At 45.2% G+C, this 18,897-nt stretch overlaps 1 protein-coding gene across 11 annotated transcripts; it reads left to right on the forward strand.

The window, feature by feature from the left end:
• The first annotated feature begins 10,690 nt into the window (after positions 1–10,690).
• Positions 10,691–15,299, forward strand: LOC109753926 (ATP-dependent (S)-NAD(P)H-hydrate dehydratase). Of its 11 annotated transcripts, none has more exons than XR_005760204.3 (5): positions 10,773–11,421; positions 11,913–12,019; positions 13,158–13,247; positions 13,491–13,576; positions 14,629–15,299. XR_005760204.3 is itself a non-coding variant. In XM_040392525.3 (3 exons), the coding sequence occupies exons 1-3, from the start codon at positions 11,226–11,228 to the stop codon at positions 14,656–14,658; spliced, it is 312 nt and encodes a 103-aa protein (XP_040248459.1). In that variant the 5' UTR covers positions 10,770–11,225; the 3' UTR covers positions 14,659–15,299. The 11 variants fall into 11 exon arrangements, 2 of the variants coding, with proteins under 2 accessions (XP_040248459.1, XP_040248461.1); XR_006665392.2 differs by having other exon boundaries at positions 14,908–15,299; XR_005760205.3 differs by having other exon boundaries at positions 13,174–13,247.
• The last annotated feature ends 3,598 nt before the right edge of the window (positions 15,300–18,897 follow it).

Here is an 18,897-nt window from a genome sequence, read left to right on the forward strand (position 1 = left end):
ACGAGTAGAACACAAAGCAGTTGTGGGCGTAGATGTTGTCAATTTTTCTTGCCACTACTAGTCTTATCTTGTTTCGGCGGTATTGTGGGATGAAGCGGCCCGGACCAACCTTACACGTACGCTTACGTGAGACAGGTTCCACCGACTGACATGCACTAGTTGCATAAGGTGGCTAGCGGGTGTCTGTCTCTCCCACTTTAGTCGGAACGGATTCGATGAAAAGGGTCCTTATGAAGGGTAAATAGAAATTGGCATATCACGTTGTGGTTTTACGTAGGTAAGAAATGTTCTTGCTAGAAACCTATAGAAGCCACGTAAAAACTTGCAACAACAATTAGAGGACGTCTAACTTGTTTTGCAGCATGTGCCTTGTGATGTGATATGGCCAGAAGATGTGATGAATGATATATGTGATGTATGAGATTGATCATATTCTTGTAATAGGAATCACGACTTTCATGTCGATGAGTATGACAGCCGGCAGGAGCCATAGGAGTTGTCTTTATTTTTTGTATGACCTGCGTGTCATTGAATAACGTCATGTAAATTACTTTACTTTATTGCTAAACGCGTTAGCCATAGAAGTAGAAGTAATCGTTGGCGTGACAACTTCATGAAGACACAATGATGGAGATCATGGTGTCATGCCGGTGACGAAGATGATCATGGCGCCCCGAAGATGGAGATCAAAGGAGCAAAATGATAATGGCCATATCATGTCACTATTTGATTGCATGTGATGTTTATCATGTTTTGCATCTTATTTGCTTAGAACGACGGTAGTAAGTAAGATGATCCCTTATAATAATTTCAAGAAAGTGTTCCCCCTAACTGTGCACCATTGCGAAGGTTCGTTGTTTCGAAGCACCACGTGATGATCGGGTGTGATAGATTCTAACGTTCGCATACAACGGGTGTTGACGAGCCTAGCATGTACAGACATGGCCTCGGAACACACGTAATACACTTAGGTTGACTTGACGAGCCTAGCATGTACAGACATGGCCTCGGAACACGGAAGACCGAAAGGTCGAGCATGAGTCGTATAGAAGATACGATCAACATGGAGATGTTCACCGATCTTGACTAGTCCGTCTCACGTGATGATCGGACACGGCCTAGTTAACTCGGATCATGTTTCACTTAGATGACTAGAGGGATGTCTATCTGAGTGGGAGTTCATTGAGTAATTTGATTAGATGAACTTAATTATCATGAACTTAGTCTAAAATCTTTACAATATGTCTAGTAGATCAAATGGCCCACGTTGTCCTCAACTTCAACGCGTTCCTAGAGAAAACCAAGCTGAAAGATGATGGCAGTAACTATACGGACTGGGTCCGGAACCTGAGGATTATCCTCATAGCTCCCAAGAAAGATTATGTCTTAGAAGCACCGCTAGGTGAAGCACCCATCCCAGAGAACCAAGACGTTATGAACGCTTGGCAATCACGTGCTGATGATTACTCCCTCGTTCAGTGCGGCATGCTTTACAGCTTAGAACCAGGGCTCCAAAAGCGTTTTGAGAAGCATGGAGCATATGAGATGTTCGAAGAGCTGAAAATGGTTTTCCAAGCTCATGCCTGGGTCGAGAGATATGAAGTCTCCGACAAGTTCTTCAGCTGTAAAATGGAGGAAAATAGTTCTGTTAGTGAGCACATACTCAGAATGTCTGGGTTACACAACCGCTTGTCTCAGCTGGGGGTTAATCTCCTGGATGACGCGGTCATTGACAGAATCCTTCAGTCGCTTCCACCAAGCTACAAGAGCTTTGTGATGAACTTCAATATGCAGGGGATGGAAAAGACCATTCCTGAGGTATATTCAATGCTGAAATCAGCGGAGGTGGAGATCAAAAAGGAACATCAAGTGTTGATGGTGAATAAAACCACTAAGTTCAAGAAAGGCAAGGGTAAGAAGAACTTCAAGAAGGACGGCAAGGGAGTTGCCGCGCCCGGTAAGCCAGTTGCCGGGAAGAAGTCAAAGAATGGACCCAAGCCTGAGACTGAGTGCTTTTATTGCAAGGGAAGTGGTCACTGGAAGCGGAACTGCCCCAAATACTTAGCGGACAAGAAGGCCGGCAACACCAAAGGTATATGTGATATACATGTAATTGATGTGTACCTTACCAGTACTCGTAGTAGCTCCTAGGTATTTGATACCGGTGCGGTTGCTCATATTTGTAACTCAAAACAGGAACTGCGGAATAAGCGGAGACTGGCAAAGGACGAGGTGACGATGCGCGTCGGGAATGGTTCCAAGGTCGATGTGATCGCCGTCGGCACGCTGCCTCTACATTTACCTACGGGATTAGTTTTAAACCTCAATAATTGTTATTTAGTGCCAGCTTTGAGCATGAACATTGTATCTGGATCTCGTTTAATGCGAGATGGCTACTCATTTAAATCCGAGAATAATGGTTGTTCTATTTATATGAGAGATATGTTTTATGGTCATGCCCCGCTGGTCAATGGTTTATTCTTGCTGAATCTCGAACGTGATGTTACACATATTCATAGTGTGAATACCAAAAGATGTAAAGTTGATAACGATAGTCCCACATACTTGTGGCACTGCCGCCTTGGTCACATTGGTGTCAAATGCATGAAGAAGCTCCATGCAGATGGACTTTTGGAGTCTCTTGATTATGAATCATTTGACACGTGCGAACCATGCCTCATGGGTAATATGACCAAGACTCCGTTCTCCGGAACAATGGAGCGAGCAACCAACTTATTGGAAATCATACATACCGATGTGTGCGGTCCAATGAGTGTTGAGGCTCGCGGAGGATATCGTTATGTTCTCACTCTCACTGATGACTTAAGTATGGGTATGTCTACCTAATGAAACACAAGTCTGAAACCTTTGAAAAGTTCAAGGAATTTCAAAGTGAGTTTGAGAATCAACGTGACAGGAAAATAAAGTTCTTACGATCAGATCGTGGTGGAGAATATTTAAGTCACGAATTTGGTATGCACTTAAGGAAATGTGGAATCGTTTCACAACTCACGCCGCCTGGAACACCTCAGCGAAACGGTGTGTCCGAACGTCGTAATCGCACTCTATTGGATATGATGCGATCTATGATGTCTCTTACCGATCTACCGCTCTCATTTTGGGGCTATGCTTTAGAGACTGCCGCATTCACTTTAAATAGGGCTCCGTCGAAATCCGTTGAGATGACACCGTATGAATTATGGTTTGGGAAGAAACCTAAGCTGTCGTTTCTAAAAGTTTGGGGATGCGATGCTTATGTCAAGAAACTTCAACCTGAAAAGCTCGAACCCAAGTCGGAAAAATGCGTCTTCATAGGATACCCTAAGGAAACCATTGGGTATACCTTCTACCTCAGATCCGAAGGCAAGATATTTGTTGCCAAGAACGGGTCCATTCTGGAGAAAGAGTTTCTCTCGAAAGAAGTGAGTGGGAGGAAAGTGGAACTTGATGAGGTGATAGTCACCCCTTCCGAACCAGAAAGTAGCGCAGCGCGGGAAGATGTTCCTGTGGTGCCTACACCGACTGGGGAGGAAGCTAATGATGATGATCATGAAGCTTCGGATCAAGTTACTGCTGAACTTCGTAGGTCCACAAGGACACGTTCCGCACCAGAGTGGTACGGCAACCCTGTCCTGGAAATCATGTTGTTGGACAACGGTGAACCTTCGAACTATGAAGAAGCGCTGGCGGGCCCGGATTCCGACAAATGGCTAGAAGCCATGAAATCCGAGATAGGATCCATGTATGAAAACGAAGTATGGACTTTGACTGACTTGCCCGATGATCGGCGAGCCATAGAAAATAAATGGATCTTTAAGAAGAAGACAGACGCAGATGGTAATGTGACCATCTATAAGGCTCGACTTGTCGCTAAGGGTTATCGACAAGTTCAAGGGGTTGACTACGATGAGACTTTCTCACCCGTAGCGAAGCTGAAGTCCGTCCGAATCATGTTAGCAATTGTCGCGTTCTATGATTATGAGATATGGCAAATGGACGTCAAAACGGCATTCCTTAACGGCTTTCTTAAGGAAGAATTGTATATGATGCAGCCGGAAGGTTTTGTCGATCCTAAGAATGCTAACAAGGTATGCAAGCTCCAGCGCTCCATCTATGGGCTGGTGCAAGCATCTCGGAGTTGGAACATTCGATTTGATGAGATGATCAAAGCGTTTGGGTTTACACAGACTTATGGGGAAGCCTGTGTTTACAAGAAAGTGAGTGGGAGCTCTGTAGCATTTCTCTTATTATATGTGGATGACATACTATTGATGGGAAATGATATAGAATTCTTGGAAAGTATAAAGGCCTATTTGAATAAGTGTTTTCCAATGAAGGACCTTGGAGAAGCTGCTTATATATTAGGCATCAAGATCTATAGAGATAGATCAAGACGCCTCATTGGTCTTTCACAGAGTACGTACCTTGACAAGATATTGAAGAAGTACAATATGGATCAGTCCAAGAAGGGGTTCTTGCCTGTATTGCAAGGTGTGCAATTGAGCACGGCTCAATGCCCGACCACGGCAGAAGATAGAGAAAAGATGAGTGTCATCCCCTATGCCTCGGCCATAGGGTCTATTATGTATGCCATGTTGTGTACCAGACCTGATGTAAACCTTGCCGTAAGTTTGGTAGGAAGGTACCAAAGTAATCCCGGCATGGAACACTGGACAGCGGTCAAGAATATCCTGAAGTACCTGAAGAGGACTAAGGATATGTTTCTCGTTTATGGAGGTGACGAAGAGCTCGTCGTAAAGGGTTACGTCGACGCTAGCTTCGACACAGATCTGGATGACTCGAAGTCACAAACCGGATACGTGTATATTTTGAATGGAGGGGCAGTAAGCTGGTGCAGTTGCAAGCAAAGCATCGTGGCGGGATCTACATGTGAAGCGGAGTACATGGCAGCCTCAGAGGCAGCGCAAGAAGCAATTTGGATGAAGGAGTTCATTACCGACCTAGGGGTGATTCCCAATGCATCGGGCCCGATGACTCTCTTCTGTGACAACACTGGAGCTATTGCCCTTGCCAAGGAGCCCAGGTTTCACAGGAAGACCAGCCATATCAAGCGTCGCTTCAACTCCATTCGTGAAAGTGTTCAGAATGGAGACATAGATATTTGTAAAGTACATACGGACCTGAATGTAGCAGATCCGTTGACTAAACCTCTCCCTAGAGCAAAACATGATCAACACCAGAACTCTATGGGTGTTCGATTCATCACAATGTAACTAGATTATTGACTCTAGTGCAAGTGGGAGACTGTTGGAAATATGCCCTAGAGGCAATAATAAATGGTTATTATTATATTTCCTTGTTCATGATAATTGTTTATTGTTCATGCTATAATTGTGTTATCCGAAAATCGTAATACATGTGTGAATACATAGACCACAACGTGTCCCTAGTAAGCCTCTAGTTGACTAGCTCGTTGATCAACAGATAGTCATGGTTTCCTAGCTATGGACATTGGATGTCGTTGATAACGGGATCACATCATTAGGAGAATGATGTGATGGACAAGACCCAATCCTAAGCATAGCACAAAAGATCGTGTAGTTCGTTTGCTAGAGCTTTTCCAATGTCAAGTATCATTTCCTTAGACCATGAGATCGTGCAACTCCCGGATACCGTAGGAGTGCTTTGGGTGTACCAAACGTCACAAGTAACTGGGTGACTATAAAGGTACACTACGGGTATCTCCGAAAGTGTGTGTTGAGTTGGCACGGATCGAGACTGGGATTTGTCACTCCGTATGACGGAGAGGTATCTCTGGGCCCACTCGGTAATGCATCATCATAATGAGCTCAATGTGACTAAGGAGTTAGCCACGGGATCATGCATTACGGTACGAGTAAAGTGACTTGCCGGAAACGAGATTGAACAAGGTATTGGGATACCGACGATCGAATCTCGGGCAAGTAACGTACCGATTGACAAAGGGAATTGTATACGGGATTGATTGAATCCTCGACATCGTGGTTCATCCAATGAGATCATCGTGGAACATGTGGGAGCCAACATGGGAATCCAGATCCCGCTGTTGGTTATTGACCGGAGAGGCGTCTCGGTCATGTCTGCATGTCTCCCGAACCCGTAGGGTCTACACACTTAAGGTTCGGTGACGCTAGGGTTGTAGAGATATTAGTATGCGGAAACCCGAAAGTTGTTCGGAGTCCCGGATGAGATCCCGGACGTCAGGAGGAGTTCCGGATTGGTCCGGAGGTGAAGAATTATATATAGGAAGTCCAGTTTCGGCCACCGGGAAAGTTTCGGGGGTTATCGGTATTGTACCGGGACCACCGGAAGGGTCCCGAGGGTCCACCGAGTGGGGCCACCTATCCCGGAGGGCCCCATGGGCTGAAGTGGGAGGGGAACCAGCCCCTGGTGGGCTGGTGCGCCCCCCATGGGCCTCCCCCTGCGCCTAGGGTTGGAAACCCTGGGGGTGGGGGCGCCCCACCTGGCTTGGGGGGGGAAGTTTCCCCCCCTTGGCCGCCGCCCCCCTGTAGATGGGATCCCAGGGGCCGGCGCCCCCCCCAGGGGGGCCTATATAAAGGGGGAGGGAGGGCTGCTGTACCCTAGCCCCTGGCGCCTCCCTCTTCCTCCCGTGACACCTCTCTCTCCCGCTTGTGCTTGGCGAAGCCCTGGCGGGATCCCCGCTACTTCCACCACCACGATGTCGTGCTGCTGGATCTTCATCAATCTCTCCTTCCCCCTTGCTGGATCAAGAAGGAGTAGACGTCGCTGCTCCGTACGTGTGTTGAACGCGGAGGTGTCGTCCGTTCGGCACTCGGTCATCGGTGATTTGGATCACGGCGAGTACGACTCCATCAACCCCGTTCACTTGAACGCTTCCGCTCGCGATCTACAAGGGTATGTAGAAGCACTCCTTTCCCCTCGTTGCTAGTATACTCCATAGATGGATCTTGGTGATGCGTAGAAAATTTTAAAATTCTGCAACGATCCCCATCAAAAACATCATAAATAACAGTAGGAAAACATGATGCAAAATGGACGTATCAGGCACTTGGATCGGGAGTTCGCGGGACGGATCATGATTGGATCGCGAAGAAGTTCGACTACATCAACCGCGTTTCTTAACACTTTCGCTTAGCGATCTACAAGGGTATGTAGATCCAGTCTCTCCTCTCGTAGATGGAAATCTCCTAGATTGATCTTGGTGAGCGTAGGAATTTTTTTGTTTTCCATGCAACGTTCCCCAACAATGATGCTCCCATCTGGCTCCGCATCCGGCATCGTTCACACGACCACCCGCTGGTGGATGCAACGGGTCCTTGTTGAGGGTCACATTGATCGACCGGTTAAGAGGAGTGTTCCACCTGTCCATGGACCCTTGAGAGCTCAGAGGTTTCGCATGCTGCGCTGCTAGTTCTTCTTCAAGTCTTCAAGTCTTCAAATCTTCAAGGTCATGAATTGAGATGCAAATGAGATTTTCGGATGGAGCAGTATATTTTTCATAACTTGGTCTAGTGCCTTCAAGAGAGATGCCATCTAAGAGATACACATTTTGTCTTGGTGGAAGAACAAGTAGGCATGTTTTTATATGTCGTTTCAAAGAATGCAACCAATCATACACTCCAAGGGCAATTTCAGCATAGTGGTGAGACCATAAGTCGCTATTTCAATATTGTTTTGTACACCCTCATGATATCGTCTCGAAGTGTAATACAGTTGCCTCCAATTAACGTTCCTTTCAAAGTTGCGAGCAATACAAATTTTATGCCGTATTTCAAGGTATTATTCACATTTTAACCCTTCAATGTTATAGCCAAATACAAATACATAGTTTTCATTATATCTAATTTTGTTGTAGGATTGTATTTGAGCAATAGATGGAACGCATATTCCAATTAGCATATCTCAGAAAGACCAAGATCCATAAGGGAACATTGTCACAAAATGTCATGGTTGCATGTGATTTTGATAATCGTTTTGTCCATGTCTGCAGCGGATGGGAAGGTTCAGCTTCTGATGCTCGAGTTCTACAAGATGCTCTTGAAAATAACTTCTATGTCCTCGAAGGAAAGTTCTATTTAGTGGATGCGGGTTATGCGAATACGCGCAACTTCATTGCTCCTTGTCACAATGTAAGGTACCATTTGGTGGAGCAAGCTAAATGCAATCAGCAGCCGCAAAACCCTCGAGAGCTATTGAAATGAGATGCACAACTTTGTAATCACGTTGAGCGTATAATTGGAGTTCTAAAGAAGTGTTTCCCCGTACCGAAGTGTGCATCGCAATACCCCATTGACTCGCAAGCAGAAATTGTGATAGCGTGTTGTGCTCTTCATAATTTTATTCGTAATAATGAGGGAGGCGAACAATGGTTGGACCGAGTTGAATCAGAGATTGATCCAAAAATAATTGATGTTGCAAGTGGAGATATGAAGTATACAAATGTTATACACTATCTCAATGAGCGGCGAGCACTAGGTAGCACAAAAAGGGATGAAATAGCTGATGCCATGTGTAAAGACTATCAAGACTACCTCAGACGGGCTAGAAGAAATACTACATGACTTCCATTTGCTCTCCTTATTATATATGTTTTTATTCGGAAGTGAACTGAATAAAATAAATTCATTTATTTTAGCAATATTTTTTTGGGTAGGTTGGATGTGTCATGAGTATAAAACAGAATATTAATATTGTATATGAGGATTGAATAAACAGAATCAATAGAGTCATTGTGCTTCCTTTATTTAGAATAGAAAGAAACATGGTACTACTTGATTGGCAATGATTCATGAGACTGAACGAAAGTATAAATGGAATGGTAACATGATTAAATAAAATGTCTCCTGCTTTGGTATCCTTCAAACATGCGGGGCCACCACTTCTTTGATAATCACATAAAGAACATCGTCGTCCATTTCCATGAATGTTTGACAGTTTAGCATATCTTCTTTCAGATGGTTGATCTTGTTTTGTTCACTTGGTGTGAGTCCCAATGTTTTAAGTTTCTGAATACAGTTTGGCATGCCATTGGGATCATTTTTTGGGTCATTCCTTTCCATTTGGGCCATCTTGGTTTCCTTCTAGTTGTCAATTTGCTTTGTCTTCATTTCTTTATAAGCCTGCATTTCTTCTTCCCTCACAGAAACCAAGTTGGCCAACACAGCGTCCTTGTCTCTTTTACCCATAGTTTCCTCACTTCCATCATCAGATCTTTTTGAATTCCGAAGCCTCTTCCTTTTTTTAGAACCCGAAGCCTCTTCCTTTGAGGTGACTCCACACTTGTTAAATCTTCTACTGCTGAAACATGATTGTCATTATTCCCTAGAGGTTCTGAATATCCACCATATGATAAATCAACATCATCACCATATATATCTCCGCCCCAATCATATTATGGCATTGCTGATCCCGGAGCACATAGTGTTGCCTCAGGAGAATCCATACTAGCAGCCCTCATAGCATCATCAGTATAAATTCCATGTTTAGGAAGATGGGACATATTATTGTACCTCTCTTCAGTACCATCAGTTGTCCTTTTGCAATGCTTACCTTCTGCCATTTTACATGCGAACAAATTAGGTGACTAATAAGTGACATGATAGGAGTAGCTTCTTATTTTTTAATCATTGTCAGAAACAAACCTTTATGAATTTCATATAGAACATCCTAGTAGGGGAATGGTTTGTGCCTCCACTTGCGCTGTTCGCTTGATAGCTCCTCTCATTTTTCATCTATAGCCATTGAAACTTTGTTCTTGGGATCATAACCAAATCCACTCTTTTCTACAATAGACATGAGGATATTCAGTTCCTTCTTCACTCTTTGCTTCCTATATTTTAGCTGTTGAACAGTAAAATTAGCTCCACGAGGTCTCGCATTTAAACGTTTTTTTATAACCTGCCATCCTTCCTTGGTCACCCATTTTGGCCACAATACTTCCCCACATCCGAGTGCTCTTTTCATCATTGACATTAGGAAAGCTAAGCGGCCGTTAGTCCATGCTGCTCTGTCCTTCTTTGGCCTTGCAAGTGTTTTTTTAATTGTTAGGTGAAGATTGGCCTATAATTATAGCAAAACAATATATGATGCGTCGCCAAGTAATAGACGATGTACCTACTCAACGGGACTATAGTTAGATGCTGAGCTAACTAGACAAGTGCAAGAAATAGATCGCAGGCCTTCAATGGCACGATTAATTTAACCAGGACGTACATCATAGTTCATTAATCAATTAGATTAAAGCAATACAATCTTAGGAGTGTTGCCATCGTATTTTTTCTATATACGTGCATGTACTTCTAGTCGGGCCAAAATTCTATGTGCGTGTACATGCGCCGTTTGTACTCCATCGGCTAGCTAGCATAGCCTTGTGCATACGAATGTTCTCTAGAAAGACCAATCGATCTAAGACGTGCGCTACTTGCTAGAAATTGAGAAACAAGAATGACAGGAGAACTTCAGCCTCCTGAGTGATTTGGTGTTCCTGGTTGTTGGATCTTTTGCTTGATTGGATTACGGCCGTCTGATCTTGCCTCAGGATGACACCATCTATCGGATCGGCGAGGTGAAACTGTAGCAATGAATAGTTTCGCCCTGTTCGTGACACCGCGCGTAATTCCGACGCCCCACCGAGGGCACAAATGGTAATTCGCGTCTTGGCATGTTACGTGTCGGCTGCTGATTGGTTCCTGGAGGGAGAGAGGTAAATATCTTCTCCCACCGCTGTGGTTTGGGTGTCCCGCCAAGGGCGTCACCGTCTTTTCACGTGTTGGACCGTTGCGTGGTCGTCGCTGGTTGGCCCGTTGGCGGATGAGGTGAGGGCAGCAGCCTCTTCGTCCTCCCATTCGCCCCCTCCCCCCTCTCTCCATTGCCCGATCTCCTCTCCAAGCCGCCAGCACACCCCCTGCCATCGCGCCGCCGTCGTCGTTCCCGCTCGTCCCGGCCCCCATCCTCGACCTCCCTTTTCGTTCTTCCCCACACCGTGTCCGTGCCGCGCGGGGTGGCGCTACAGGACCTGCTCGCGCGCCTCGCCGACGCCACCGGCCCGCACTTCCCGGTCAGGTACCAGCTCCCTGACAAGGGCCTCGACGCGCTCATCTTGGTCTCCTCACCCAAGGATCTCGACGGCCCCAAGCTGCGGGTCTTCATCTTCCCATCTCCAACGTGGCGGCGGGGGATGAGGGTGGTGAGGGCAGCGCCGGGTTTGACGCCGCTCACGACGCCGGACGCGGCGGTGCGGCCGCATGTGGGCTGCCTCCCCGGCCTTCCGCATGCAGCTCTTCCTGCTCCGCTCTCTCGTGCCCACCTGCGTAGATGACGGCCACGCCTCCTCGAGCTATCTTCGTCCCCGCGCGATGTATGCAGCGTCGGCGGACGCGGAGTCGGTGATCCAGCGAATCACGCCTCCGCTCGATCGCGCAAGGCACAAGGGTCAGACAGGTCAGTAAGCCGCCCGTCTTATCTCCTTGCCCACGCTATTTGTGTGCGTCTGTGTTTCATAGTGGACCGGCTGACGATGCTCACGCGCACTTTGTGTTCGTTGGAATGCCCCAGTCTCGAGTGATCTTGGATTGTAGGTCGCAGAAATAGCGAGAGTCTTGGGGTTGAAGAAGATTGTTTCCTTAACCTATCAATAGTTTCAACAGGGGTCGAGCCGACATTTAGGTAGGGAAAGTTTACCACCTAGGCCAGGCAAGCTATTGGAGAAAACATTGTGGGCGCCTGTAGAGCAGTGTTTACCACCTAGGTTTGTATCAATGATGATGAGCTGCTGCACACAAATGATCAGAGTAGTCTACTCCGTGACTCTTGGCTAGATAACCCCCCGGTCATAGAACATATGCTTTGCTTGTGTCTATTTTGTATATCTGCTGATAGAACATATGCTTTTCTATTATTGCGCTGTGATATTAGTGTATTTGATTTTGCAGATATGTTTTGAGATTTCCCTAGAGCCGACCAATAAAACAACACTAGTTTATATAACACATCGTTTCTTCACAATTTGACTACTACGGTCACCGAATCCTTGGAACAGGTAACCAGCCAAGGTTGCTTCAGCTATGTAGATTTTTTTCTCAAAGCTAAATTTGTTTTGTTAGATGATGATAAGCATCATATCTGGCAGTTATGTGGAGTAGGAATATTTCTGTAGCACTCAGTGTTTATTTGCACCTTTTGTTTGTTTACATTGCAAAGTTTTGGAACGTTTCATTTTATAGCCATCCCTATCGTCTATCGATTATTTTGTTTCTTCCGAAAGGCTGCCTCCTTTGATTTGTGTTGTTAATGTAGTATTGAGTTTCATGATTGAATGTTGTCTTGCCCTTGTGTTTCAGCGACATCATGTATGGTAACATAAGAATGGTATTTTGTTACTACTTCGCCCTTAAGTAGTGTGTCTGACTCAATATAGTTGTCTAATTTTAGCTCATCCATGTGCAAAGGTGGATTCTAGCTTGATGTGATCATATGTGATGTCTATGTCCTACTTTTATTTCCTCTTTGTTTTCCAATGATGCCTTGCATTGCTTTGCCTGCATAAAGTTCACTTCCTCGGCACATTTTAGTTCACAGGAGGTAGTTCTGGTTAATTTTCTTTGTCTCCTGCATTTTTGTGCAGATCAATTCCTACTCATGTTTTACCCTTGCATTTGGCAATGAATGGATTGAAAGATACCGATCATTGCTATGTTGTGCCAGTTGTCTGTAGGAGCTTTCTTTCGAGTTGTTTTACTACCTTAAGAAGTATCTTGGTAGTTGTTGATTGACTTGAGTAGCCCTTAGAAGAGTTTATTTATTTTCCTTAAGTATCTTGCTTGCATCAAGTGGTTAGATACTTTTACATTTTATATACCTACGTGTTGCTTGGTTGTGTCCTTCGACTGGCACTTGGGAAATTACTTGAGCTGCAGTGCACCACCATGCCTCATTGAGCTCCCTAATTTGGCTAGAACAGAGGTCTACAACTAAGGGCTACTGTATTTACATTTTATATACATGTGAAAGTTATCTTTGTGATTCGCTTCGGTTAGCATCGATTTCAATGCATATGTCTTCCTTTCTCTTGTCAGTAGTGCAATATACTTCTATTAAATGAGAAATAATCCAGAGCAATTCCTTCCATTGTATATGAAGCTCTGCTAGGTTCCGAACATAAAGATCTCTTATTACAGTGTAAACTGCTAGCAGAGCTACATAGCGGAGTACAGAGTTGATGTGAAGCTCTGCTAAGTTCCAAACAGAAAGATCAACCCTATTCTAAGGTTCAATATATGATTCTTTCTTTCAGTGTTCTTCCTTGAAAATAATCAATGATCAAATCATCTTCTTAGGTATTGATTTTTCTTTCTCATGTTAAGCTAGCATTTTGGTGCCGTGTATTTCTAGATTGTGCTCCTGCTAACTTGGCCCCCGTACTAAAGATGCATGGCTTGATTTTAAAGTTATGGTTATGAACACAAAGCTAATTTCTTGTGAATTAATCCCTAGAATCTCTCTTTCGGCAGGTTCTTATTTATCTATGCCTATATGTTGTTCCATGAAAATACAAGTAGACTCCAAGGTGGTGCTGCTTGGATCTGGGGGAGCACTGGTGAGCCATCCCTTCTCCGCCACCATCCCTGATTTCTTTGTGTGCAGTACATATGCATGTTGTTTTAGAGCTACCCCCGTATACATCTGATTAGTGATTAACTTGCTGCAAAGAAGCCGTGTAGTCATGAAAGTTGAACCATGCCTGAATTAGAAATGACAGTTTTGTTGATTTCCCTACTTTATCTCAAGAACACGCCATCCATTGATATTTTCTATAGATCTTAGCTTCACTGTTCGAGTCTCTCGTGAGTGCATTAATCCCAATCTGACACAAGATATTATTCTTTGTTCCCCTTTCATTTTGTTACTTACTTGTAGAGAGAATGGATCTTAATTTTGATTTTATGAATAGCCACATCAATTCTCTGATTGTGGCACACACAAATAATTAGCTCTCTTCACTTCGATTTGAATTTGAGAGTAATCAGTAGAGGATTGGATTCATGGTCGCAAGATCTCTAAGATCGATTAACTTGCTTTTAATATTATATGAAGTTCAAATCCCTTTATATTCCAAGACAAGAAACACTGAGTTGTAAAACTCTGTCAGTGTTGAATAGTTTAACAAAACACATATTGGGATAATTCTACTTTAATTTGTTTGCCATACTTACCAGCTCACCTGATTTACCAGCTGTAAGCTTCATTGATCCAAAACCATTTTAGCCATCATGAGATCGAAGTTTGTAGGCCCCCCTTGAATAAGCTAACGTTTCCACCTTATTGTGGGTACCACGAAAACATTAATAATAAGAGGCACAAACAAATATTATTTTGTTTGTTTAGATGATGCATTTCGTAACGTATCATGCATTGAAATAATGAATCCCTTGCTATGTAGTATTATTTGTGCAATTCCATGCTACTCTGGGTGGAAGTTATGTATTAATACTTTCAGTATTGATGGATGGATAGATGTATTGTGGTAATATATATTTTTGGGCACCCTGTGTGATAATATTTTGAGAGAGTCTACCTCGAGAGAATTACATGATGCAAGGGGTATAACTTCGGTTCAGATTCTTATACATAGTTCTCCTTATAATGTAGACTGTGACGTATGATGCTTCCATGGCTTAGTTCAAGGAATGACTGATGCTATTTTCTTGCCTATGGGTTTGGGCTACTAATTTTTATTGCCATAATTTATTGTTTGTCATCTAAAAAGGATTCAGAGGGATACAAAGGGTCCTCTAATTTGCAACCGATTAAACTGCTTGGTTCCTGATTCATATTTGTTTTTCTATATTATGGACAACCGATTAAGAATATTTACAGAGTAGGAGTCTTTGTTTGATGCCACATTTGACATCACCCAGTTGTGTGTAGGGTGCTTAATAAGTTTCTTGAGATGTATGCACTGCATGAAGGAGCACATTTCTGTCAATTTTACTAGAGGTCAAGGTTACCTTCAAATGCATGTAGTTATTTGTAAGCTTCAGCAGCTTGAATGCAATGGAAGTTTGGATTGAAAGGATTTTTGGTTGGCTATAAGGAAGAGAGTAGTTGATGGCCATTTGTACTGTTGTTGTGGTCGTCCTTGGCGCAGAAGGGGTGGCGGGGGAGGCACAGAGATGGGGCAAACCTTTCACTGTGTCTAATCCACTTGATTCCATCATTTTCTATGAGATTCACCAATGATTGTAACGAATCTTCACGCTTTGTACTAAACCTTTACTACTATGTATTTTGTTTGCTCCTATGTCATGAGAAATTCCAAATGTTGGATTTGTGCCTGCCACATGCCGCGAGCCGGCTCAGTTGTCCCAGGCCTTGCTTTTGGAACAAATGTTTGCTTACCTTGCTTTTTCTATATCTTCACCATTTGTGATGTACCAAACGTTTTCTTAATCTGTATGCTCTAAACTCGGTTTTCCTGGGCAACAACTATATACCTTAATTTCAGTATATCTCTAGTGTTTGTGATTTGTACATAACACATTTGGCTTGACCAGTTATTCTAATTTCCTCTGAATGTACAAAATGCTATGTTGGAGTTTTATGCGTTGGATCACTGTGTTGAGCGCTGAGCCAGGCACCTTTGCGCCAATGCGCACTTCTGATCTACATGTGAGTGGCTATTTTTTGTGATCTTACGGACGCATTTAAATCGGTTCTGCCTTTAGTGATCTTTTTGTGATGATATTGTGCAGCTTTAGGTGAGCAATGCTATGTCTCGCTACTATTACAATCAGATATTTTTCTTTGCTTTATTGTTATCCTAACTTAGCATTACCTGCTTGACAAAAACGTTGGGACCGGCACCCTCGCGCCAAGGCGCGATACCGATCTAGTTAATAGGCATGCAAGGACATGACGGAGAAGCTTGGAAGATCACTGAAAACTAATCACTGCCCTCGTCCCATCCAACGTTGACATCTATAATCAATATGCCGCCCGTTACCGGACTAGACAAATATTTATGGATAGGGCATAGATGAGCGCATACCATTTTTCCCTGGTGGTGAGCTTGATTGACTCGTGGCCGAGAGAAGAGATGGGAGACTCGTAGGTGCTGACTGGAAGAAGAAGCACCCGAGAGACTGTACACAAATCAAACAGAATCGGCTAATAAGCAGGAGATATAATAGAATTGGTTTACGAGATAGTCAGAGGAAAAGTAAGAGGCTTTCTCATCTGCTATAGTTATCTTGATATAGACGGCGATATCAACCGCGCTCCGTTCGGTTTAGAAAAAAAATGGATGTGACTTTTTTTTCATACAACAAAAATATAATGGCTTCTAGTACACTGTGATTTATAAAACTTCAGTTTTTGCTGAAGCCAAACACATCAAAGTATTTAAAACCATGATTTCTAAAACATTGCCACCAAACGCAGCCTTAGAGCAACCCTAACGTGCCGATCCAAACGGATGCGCGCTTTGTCCGCTTTTCGTCCGTTTGAGTCAGTCGGCCGCTCGTTGGTCACCCTGTTTTACATTTGGGTCGGCCGTGCGTCCAACACGTCGACCCATTTCATGTTCACACACAATTTTTAAAAATGTCCGCGACCATAGATAATGGCAGCGGCCATGCCATTTCCAGAGTTCATGTCTGCGACATGCCAGCGGTCGGCATACATGTCAGCCTCCGAAAAAACCACCACACATTTCATGCTGGCGCACTTGCTCTCCATTTGGTACGACGTGGACTTCTTGCATTCATGGTACTCACGATGAACACGAAGCCATAAAGGTAGATGCCTTTTGCTCGGCGCGGACCTTGGAGTCTTGTCCAATGTTCCTCCAATACCCGCAAAGGAGTTTGTCCCCCGGCTGCGTATATGCCTTCGTCCACTTGCTTTTGCGCTTCTTTTTTGCGCCAGCTTGGTTGGCGAGCTCGCCCTCGAATAAAGGCTCCATGTCAATGTCCACTTCATCCTCTTCCTCAAGGCCGTAGTCCTCCGGGAATTCGGTGTCGAGCGGGAAGGTGCTGACCATGCTGACCTGGTCTTGCATGAAGGGGTCGTCAATGCCAGCTTGATCAAAGGTGGCGGGTGTTGGGGATATTACCATTGGGCGTAAACCGGCCAGGAGAGGCCGGGTTAACCCCATAAGTAGTTCATCTGTATCTGAAGCCCATGAAGACAGACGGTGACGCTTTATGGAGGCCCAGGGCCCAAAGCCCATTTAAGACCCGTAGACATAAACCGGCATTGATATGTAAACTTGTATTGTAAGGTAGAAGTAGCAGAGACCGAGCCGGACACGATTATGAGCCGGCCTCGGGATTCTGTAAACCGACGGGCGTCAACCCATGTATATAAGGGGACGACCCGGCGGCGGTTCGAGGACAACAGACAACAACTCGAGACTCAGGCAAAGCGTATTCGCTCCCTGGTCATCGAAACCCCATCAATTCCATCACAACTAGACGTAGGCTTTTACCTTCATCATAAGGGGCCGAACTAGTATAAACTCTCTTGCGTCCCTTGTCCGCTTTAACCCCTTTAAGCTAACCCGTAGCGATGGCTCCATGACTAAGTCCTTTCTCTAGGACATCTGCCGTGACAAAACCACGACAGTTGGCGCTCACCGTGGGCCTATCGCACGATGGTTTCAAGTTCTTGAAGGGCAACTTCGAAGGACTCAAGGGTTACGCTGTGGGCTGGATGACCAAGAGTCGTCGCGGCAAGCTCTACATCGATGATGCAGGCTGGGGCCCCGAGGCCGGCTCAATCGAGTACGGGTACCGGGTCCGCTTTGGTGGCATACACGTTTTTATTGGCAAGATCGGCGAACCGGGCCCTGAGCCGGACATCTGCACCGACCTCGTCGAAATGGCTCAGCGTGCAAGATCTGCCCGGGTCAAGCCTGTCATAAAGCGTGCCTTCGTGGGAGTTGTCCATGGAGGGGAATCTGAGGATAGATCGGAATCTGGTGGTGAGACCGTCGTTTATTCCGGCGACGAGTCATCAACCGGAGAGACCGAGTCGTTATATCAGTTACAAGATGGCCGGGTTGGGGGCTGTTCCGATGGCGACAGTATTCCGTGTTGGGGAACGTAGTAATTTCAAAAAAAATCCTACGCACACGCAAGATCATGGTGATGCATAGCAACGAGAGGGGAGAGTGTTGTCCACGTACCCTCGTAGACCGACAGCGGAAGCGTTTAACACAACGCGGTTGATGTAGTCGTACGTCTTCACGATCCGACCGATCAAGTACCGAACGTACGGCACCTCCGAGTTCAGCACACGTTCAGCTCGATGACGTCCCTCGAACTCTGATCCAGCCGAGTGTTGAGGGAGAGTTTCGTCAGCACGACGGCGTGGTGACGATGATGATGTTCCACCGACGCAGGGCTTCGCCTAAGCTCCGCAACGGTATTATCGAGGTGTAATATGGTGGAGGGGGGCACCGCACACGGCTAAAATATCGTATATCAATTGTCGTGTCTGTGGGGTGCCCCCTGCCCCCGTATATAAAGGAGCAAGGGGGAGGCAGCCGGCCAAGGGGAGAGGCGCGCCAAAGGGGGGAGTCCTACTCCCACCGGGAGTAGGACTCCTCCTTTCCTTGTGGGAGTTGGAGAAGGGAAGGGGGAAGGAGAAAGAAGGAAGGGGGCGCCCCCCTCCCTAGTCCAATTCGGACTAGCCCATGGGGAAGGGTGCGGCCACCCTTTGTGGCCTTTTTCTCCTTTCCCGTATGGCCCATTAAGGCCCAATACGAATTCCCGTAACTCTCCGGTACTCCGAAAAATACCCGAATCACTCGGAACCTTTCCGAAGTCCGAATATAGTCGTCCAATATATCGATCTTTACGTCTCGACCATTTCGAGACTCCTCGTCATATCCCCGATCTCATCCGGGACTCCGAA

This window comes from Aegilops tauschii, chromosome 6 (genome assembly GCF_002575655.3).
Source record: "Aegilops tauschii subsp. strangulata cultivar AL8/78 chromosome 6, Aet v6.0, whole genome shotgun sequence".
Taxonomy (NCBI): Eukaryota; Viridiplantae; Streptophyta; class Magnoliopsida; order Poales; family Poaceae; genus Aegilops; species Aegilops tauschii.